The 8489-nt window shown below is 38.7% G+C and overlaps 1 protein-coding gene across 1 annotated transcript in view; it reads right to left on the reverse strand.

Moving 5' to 3' along the window:
• Positions 1-978: 978 nt before the first annotated feature.
• The window catches only part of LOC106534133 (homeodomain-interacting protein kinase 3), a gene marked incomplete at its 3' end in the record, with an annotated part of 12823 nt that continues 5312 nt past the window's right edge, over positions 979-8489 (reverse strand). Inside the window, 3 exon segments of the mRNA XM_014030652.1 lie at positions 979-1160; positions 1290-1481; positions 2669-3672. Of these exon segments, the coding sequence (XP_013886106.1) occupies positions 979-1160; positions 1290-1481; positions 2669-3670 (1376 nt within the window).

An 8489-nucleotide genomic window follows, 5' to 3' on the forward strand; every position in this document is an offset into this window, starting at 1 on the left:
TCGTTAGCCGCGGTTTTCCATCGTTAGCCGCGGTTTTCCATCGTTAGCCGCGGTTTTCCATCGTTAGCCGCGGTTTTCCATCGTTAGCCGCGGTTTTCCATCGTTAGCTGCGGTTTTCCATCGTTAGCCGCGGTTTTCCATCGTTAGCCGCGGTTTTCCATCGTTAGCTGCGGTTTTCCATCGTTAACCGCGGTTTTCCATCGTTAGCCACGGTTTTCCATGCCTCTCTGCTGCTGCCTCTCTGCATATCTTCCTGTAAGTATGATGCGGTCGTAGTGCATTCACACTTTGATTGACAGGTTGTCATTTGAGCACAATTATCTCAGAAGCACTGTTTCAGACAGAAAAATATTTTAAATTACATAATAATAATAAACCAAATGTACTTTCAATCTAACTTGTGTTAGTGCATTATCCGTTTTATTGTGGAATGACTTTTTCTCTTTTTACATATTTGTTTAAATCTGAGATCAGTGTTAAAGATCTTTTTTATAATTAATGTGCCTTATTTAAAAAGATGGCCATTTGAGAAATTGTTTTGTGCGATATATTTTAAGAAATGTTTCTAACAATTTATTTCAAATAGTTTAATTTACAGAGTCATTTGGTTTTTGTCTTGTTTATTTATATTATGATCCTACCCATTTCTGACTTGTTTTATCTCCTGGCATGTTATCGGTTATTATCGGTTATCGGCTGTTTGGAGGAGAAAGGTATCGGTTCTTAAAATAAGTTATCGTGCATCCCTACAAATTACGCAACATTTTATATTACGGCATATCTGGTCTTCCTTAAATTATTCCATTTTGAAAACAATTTTTACAAGAATGCATCTCACTTCTTCTTGTGTCATCGGAGTAAAAAGACCTCAACACACCCATCAACACTGGTCGTGCAGCCCAGAGTAAAGCCAGCTTTGCCTTCTGTTGGGTGTTTTCTGTGAACCTTAGTGGATAAAATGAAAGAGAAGCTCCTGACCTGTAGTATCTGGACTGCAGATAAGTGGAGCAGACAGCCTTGGAGACATGGCTGGCTGAGCCAAAGTCAATGACTTTAACTCTGTAGGGCTGCCTGGAGGGGTCCACCAGCATGATGTTTTCAGGCTTCAGGTCAGCGTGGATCAAACCAAGATCCTTCAGCTTCTTTAGAGCTGTAGCCACCTGCAAAGTAAAGGAAAACAGTTTGAATAAATCACTTTTCTGTGCACACTGTTCCATTAAAGACGAGGCATTTATTTTCATGACATTTTATTCTCACGTTATACATTTCTGCAACAGAAGTAAGCTTACCTGCAGCAGAATGGGCCTGATGATTTTAAGAGGCAACGGGCTGAACTTGTTCTGCTTTAGGAAGTCGTACAGGTTTTGCTCCAACATCTCAAACACCAAGCAGGTATGGCTGCGGTGCTGAAAGCACTCCAACGCACGCACAACATTGTGCTCATCTGCATTCTCACCGCTCAAACGGGCCAGGATCTCCACCTGGGATTCCAGACACAAAAAGGATTTGAGGCTTTTGTTTAGGACGTGTAATTCCAGTCCCAAAGAAGATGAGACATTTAAAATATAAATAAAAACTGAATGCAATGATGTGCAAATTTCATAACCTCAGAGATGTTCAAAGTTTTCATTGTGAATAAAATATGGGTTTACAGGATTTGCAAATCACTGCCTTGTGTTTTTATTTGCCTTTTACACAACAGGCAATAGATAATTGTTTCACCAAAATCAATACAGGGCTTTGGAAACCTCATATAAATTACTTAAGAAAAATGGCAAAATCTACTGCAGTACTGTATAAAGTTAAGAAGTTATTTAATGATAAATCACTATTTATACTATATAATGCAATAATTGTTCCACATTTGATTTATTGTATAAAAGTCTGGGGAAATGCATGTAAAACAATTACTAATCCTATTTTTATTTTACAAAAAGAGCCATAAGAATTATCACAAGAAGCATTACTATCACCCATCTAATAAATTGTTTCATCAATTAAAATGATTAAAATTTGATGAGTTGGTTAATTATCATATTCTGCAGGTTATGTATAAAGCTCATAAAAATGTGTTACCTTCAAACATCCAATCTAATTTTGTTAAGAGGGAAAGCTGCTATAATTTGAAGGGATTACAAATGTTAAACCAAAAATCAGAACAAATCTGAAGGTGCACTTCAGTGAAAGGCATAAGACCAAGGAATAATCTGGAGAATGATTATAAAAGCACTGGACCAATTAATTCCTTTAAAAAAGATCAAAGCAAAATTGTTAAAAAAATATTAAATTGTATAATTTGTATTTGAATGAGTCACTGTTTGAATAGCTGAATGTTTTGTTTTATTATTTAGTTTATTATTGTTTGAAATTAATATAATTTTTTTGTAAATAGGAGCAGATAAGATTTTTTTCTTCTGCCATTCATTTTATTTGATTTGTATTGTTTCGTTGTATGTAATGTGTTTTTTTAATGAAATGAATAAATACTATAAAAAAACAAAAAAAAATCAATAGTATTGGGAAATGTGAAATATGAAATGAAATATGATATTTCAGTGGATCGATGTTTTCTCACACCAGTACTTGTTGTAACATTTCAATCAAAACATTTAGTTTTAAAATTTAGATAAATATACAGAGATATTTTTGTTCTACTCCAAAGTCTCACCTCAATCTGTCCTTGTCGTGCATAGGATGGGTGGTTCTTCAGTATTTTGATCGCCACCACTTCATTCGTTCCCCTCTTCCAGCACTTCACCACCTGGCCAAAGGTGCCCCGACCCAGAAACTCCAAGACCTCGTAGCTGTTCTTCAAGGAGTAGAGAACTTCGTGCCGAACCAACTGATAGTCCCCGTCTCCCGATCCAGTTCGGCTCAGCGTAGTGCCCACCACCACATCAGAGCTGTCGTCAGGCCTCGTTTCAGTCCCGTCGACGCCTGCCACCGCGTCGACCCTGCTGTGTTGAGGAGGCAGTGTCCCTCCCCCGCCTGCTCGGACGGTGTCGCCGTTGTTCCCGGTGCTGGTCTGCAACATGGCCACAGGAGGAGGAAGTGACGGTAAAGCAGACGCCTCCTCCACTATCTGCATGGTCCTAAAGCGACTGCTCGCCTGCGGTTGTTCTCCACCTTCACCCGTCTTCTGTTCACATCTCTGGGTGGCGGTCGAGTCGACGACGGAGACGTATCCTCCTCTTCCTTGTGCTCTTCTGCTTCTGGCTTCCTCACCCTCCGCTCTACCACAAGCCTTGCTCGATACACCACAGTCCAAGTCTCCACCACTCTCTTCCTGTGGTACTCTGCTGTGATCAACAGGCTGCTGATCCTGGATCCCAACTGGACCTTCTATCAGGCTGTCCCCCCAGCTTCCCACACTCTGAACTGCCGCTGACTGCAAAGTCCACGGCTCAGTCTCTACAAGCTGTTGACCCCCGTGTAGTCTTCCTAAATCTGCACCAGTTGAAGAAGGGACAACGTTGTTGGGATACGCGATACCGTAGTTGACTCCAATCACATAGGTCTTGGGCGGAGGTCGATGCTCGAAGGCTCTGCTGGTGTTGTAACTGCGGTGGACTTCACCAGAGTATCTGCTGGTACCGCTGCCGCTGCTTCCTAAGGCACTTGTTTGAGCTGAGTGCAGATGTGACGGATAGACTAAGACTTGTGAGGCCATACCTTTAAATACACAGAAGATAAACAAAAATTAAAGAAAAATAATAAACATTTTTGTTTTAAGGTAGTATCACTGGACTGGAAAATCGCATTTCAGGGTCCGACAAATCCTATTGCCCGACTGCCTGGGGCAGGTAAAACTCATATTCAGGCAGGTGGGTGTGTCCCGATGCCTACCTGACCAGGCAGGTGAACAATTTCTTTTGTTTTTTATAGGGCCATTTATTCAAAATATTCTGAAAATAAATGAAGAAATGTATTGTTTTAAAACACGTACAGAGAGAATAAATCCTCAAAATGTCCCCCTTCCCTGTAGAAAAGTTACGTCGAGTCGCGGGCTCATTTCCTCCCTCCCTCCTGCTGCACGTCGCGCAGAGCGAAGCTTTAACAACCGTAGTTTATTCACACACAAGTTGTCGGAGAAAAAACTTGTTTTTCATGTAGTTACCCACAGAGATGATAAAAAGATGTGGACGTTCGTTCAGTCATAAATCCATCTTGCTAATGTAACAGTTCTGCTCTGAGAGCAGCAGCGGGTCAGTTCTACAGGCTCACTGTATGGCAGGCTGATATTACATTTATTTGGCTTCACCACTCTTACATTCCAGATATCTGAAATTGTTTTATGACTAAATTAGCCAGATTAGTTATTTAGAATAAAATAGTAAAATGTTTTTTTTAAATTTGGAGATCTTTCCAGCTTGAGCTTGTTTGTTGAAGTTGACTTCTGAAAATAATGGGCACATATGATAAGTTTTTTCACTCTGCACCCTTTTAATTCAGGGTAGGATTTACTTTGTTTTTTAATGGTGTATAGGCCCGTCACGATAACAAAATTTACTGGACGATAAATTGTCTCAGAAATTATTGCAATAAATGATAATATTGTGGAGACCTATAACCCCCCATTTACAGAAGTTTACGATAAAATTTACATCGTGTAAAAAGAATAAACAACTGTCGACAATACCAAGGCCTCACCAGCTGTATGAAGGCGTCAGAAAACTGGCCTGTTCACAGGCCTTCATGCTACAGAGTAGTGCTGTCCCGACTAGTCGACGTCACCGGTTACGTCGGCTGCATAAATACTAGGGCTGTGTATTGGCAAGAATTTGGCGATACGATACATATCATGACAGAGGGGTCACGATACGATATATCGCGATATATCCCGATATATTTCGATACTGTAAACAAGGCGATATATTGCGATATTTTTGGTCCAAAAATTCTATTAAATAAAAACCTCTTACTGGTAAAGAAAAAAAATTCATTGTCTCAGAAAATTCTAATATTACAGACATACTTTTGATACATTTAGCTGTTTTCTGCTTTGTATGTATTTTATTTTTTTGTTTCATATTTCATCCCTGTTTTCAATTATTAGACTAAATTTGCCAATAAATAGTTTGAAAATATATTTTTTGCAGCTTTTAGTTTTTAATATTAATTTACAATATGGTAATCCAACACTTAACAATAGTCATTATGTTGTCATAAAGTTCAGTAAACAGATGATATGAAGCTGCTGCACACAGAGTTTCTGGGATCAGCTGACCTGCATCCAGAACATTATAACTGTGGGTCGAACAGCAGGGCAGGTCCTGAAGAAAACCAGTTAAGAAACTGAGAAGCTAAACCAGTTAAACCGTTTTAGAAGCGAACACAGCAGGATAAAGTTTATGGACTTTGATGCCCGTGTCAGCTTTTAATAACTGTAGAGACGCCGTTACTCCTCGGTTGAGCTGCAGCCTGCAGATGAAGCAATATGTGTTTTTTATTTTTATTTTTTGCGAAGCAACGTCTGCTGTTTGCCTCCTTTTTCATCTGTTAAGAGAGCGAGGAGGAAAAGTTCTGTGCGGTGTGCAGCGCAGCTGCAGCGCTGCTGTCCCACCGGGTGAATGAAAGTCAGCAGACATGCGCACAGGTCAGTTTTCTACAATCAGAATAAGATGATCTGATTAAGTGTTTACATGACGCATTTTTATTCAGAACGGTTGTTTAATCCGATTACTTTTGCCCATGTAAACGTAGCTAATGAGAGCAACAGACAGAGTTTTATGTCACGGGGGGAGTGCCGAGCTCACTCGAGGTGAAAGACGCATGCGCTCTATGCGTAACGTGAAAGCTGACTACAGTTGGAAAAAAGAGCGCACAAGACACTTAATTTGTCTTAAAATCCAGACATTCTGACAAATAAGTAACTGTTGGTAACCTTACCTCAGCTTAGAAGGCAGAGGGTGTCGGTCTTTTCAGCTCAGATTCAACTATCGGAGCATGAAGCTAATGTTTACTTACAATGCTAATGCTCTCTTACTCTCTGGAGCTCAAGAGGTAGAGGAGCCGAATGGCTGGCTCACTGCTGCCAACTAGTGGTCAGAGGCTGAACTACAACATAAAAATGAACGGCTGGCAGGAAAGTTGACATTTTAAACCTTAATAAAAAATCGATACAGGGCTTTAGAATATCGATACAGTATCGGGAAATGAAATATCGCGATATTTCAGTGTATCGATATTTTCTTACACCCCTAATAAATACGTCGACACGCACAACATACCGTCGACACGTCGTTTTATGTGATTACGTCGAAAGACGAGAAGGCAAAGAAAATGGCGACACCCGGTCCGAGCAGTACACGTGAAGAAGACCCCGATGACAGAGTTCAGCCAAGGAAACGTCCAAAGACGTCGAAAGTGTGGGAGTATTTTAAGCCGAAAGAAAAGGGCTTGGTTGGTTGTTCACTCTGCAAAATGGAGTTAGCCTACCATAGTAGCACTACCGCAATGAATGAACACCTGAAGCGCAAGCATCGTGGTGTTCTGCTTGAAGATGAAGGCAGGAGGAAAAGAGCAGAATCGTAAGTCCTGTTATATTGCTTTTTGGCATTAACGTAATATATTAAGAATAATAACGTTGGCAGCAACAGTCTCTGTGGTACTTTGATTGTTAGCGTCGACGTTGTCCTCATCAGAGAAACTGAAACTTACACACTTCAGGCAGAAATGTTTTTACATGCAGTGGGCAGTGTTGCTTTCACAAAAAACATTAAGGTGTTTCTTTTCCTCCACTTTCTCCTTGTTTACCGAGGGGTTTGCCATTAAAATCTTGACAACACCGTGATTTATACGGTGTTAATTATTAATTATACGGGAGTTAATATAAACTACTGTTACTATTATTAAAATGGCACTTCTTTATTCCCAGAGAATTATATGGACTGCTAAAATTGCACCAAGTTTTTGGCGGTCTTTCTGAAAGTGACCTAAAGCACATATTTTGATTTTTGGATTGCATTGCTAAGATTGCACTATATTTATTTTTACTTCAATTATTTAATTTTGCTGGTCACTGGAGAGACTTAAGTGAAACTGTTTTACTTTGCTGCTTGAATGTTTTGTTTTTTGACATGTTTGGTATTTCTTATTAAGAAAACTAAATAAACAGGAATTTCAATTAGAAAAGATTTTTGTATTTATTTTTGTAAATTAGTCTTTATATTACTCAATCAACAAAAAATAATCGTTAATGAATCAAAAAAAATAGTCGTTAGACTAATCGAATAATCGTAAAAATAATCGTTAGATTAATTGAGAGAAAAATAATCGTTTAGGACAGCACTACTACAGAGGTTAGAGAGCATGGACCCGACAAATACTCAGACACCAGAGTTCACTCCTCTCTACACTAACAAGTAGAAAAGAGGGAGACACGAAGAAAAACAAAACAAACAAGCAAATGAAAATTGTCCTCATTTTAATTTACCTTCCTCAATTTAATTTATCATACGATTACTTGATTTAATGTTTATTGTGACAGGCTTAATGGTGTACATATGTTGTTTTGTTTTTATGAATGAAAGAAACAAATAAATATAGACATCTCTTAATATATTTTGACAAGGCAAAATACCTATTTAAAATACCGCTAAGTATATTCTGACTAGTATAATTAATGTCAGATTTATCATTAAGTTGTAGGGAGACTCCAGTTCAAGAGATCTTAAATGTATCTTTAGATATGAGATAAGCTATGTAAGATTCAATTAACGCAAATTTCAGATTTTTTCATGTTCTGTAAATTGTATTTTAAACTTATGGAAATATTTATTTAACAAAGACAGAAATACGTGGTCCAAGAATGAAGGTACTCTGTGGAATGACCAGCTGAGTTTTATTGCAACAACAGGAACACAGAGAACAACATAAAGCCATCAGACTGTCTCTGCTCCTGCTTCTGAGGCAGTTCAGGCCTCATATATACTGTTTAACAAACACTATTATGTCATCTTAATAAAGCAAGATTTCATCCTAAGGAAATGCTGGGTCAAGAGAAAACACAAAGATAAATACAAGTGATATCTAAGAATGATTGTTGTTAGCAAATCTTGTTCTGGCTATAATCACTGATGAACAGCATGTCATGAAAACTCAGAGTATGTCATGAATTACTGGCTTTAACCTAAAAGTATTATTTCCATTACAAAAACAAAGCTGCTGCTGTTGATCATTCTGTTTTCATAAGCAGCCCTCAAGGCCAAGACACTAGGGGAAACACTGGAACGGTCTAAAAAGTAGGGGTGTAAGAAAATATCGATGCACTGAAATATCGCGATATTTCATTTCCCGATACTGTATCGATATTCTAAAGCACTGTATCGATTTTTAATTAAGGTTTAAAATGTCAACTTTCCTGCCAGCCGTTCATTTTTATGTTGTAGTTCAGCCTCTGATCACTAGTTGGCAGCAGTGAGCCAGCCACTTGGCTCCTCTACCTCTTGAGGTAGAGGCTATTGTTAAGTGTTGGGTGACCATATTGT

This window comes from Austrofundulus limnaeus, unplaced genomic scaffold (assembly GCF_001266775.1).
Source record: "Austrofundulus limnaeus strain Quisiro unplaced genomic scaffold, Austrofundulus_limnaeus-1.0 Scaffold1097, whole genome shotgun sequence".
NCBI lineage: Eukaryota > Metazoa > Chordata > Actinopteri > Cyprinodontiformes > Rivulidae > Austrofundulus > Austrofundulus limnaeus.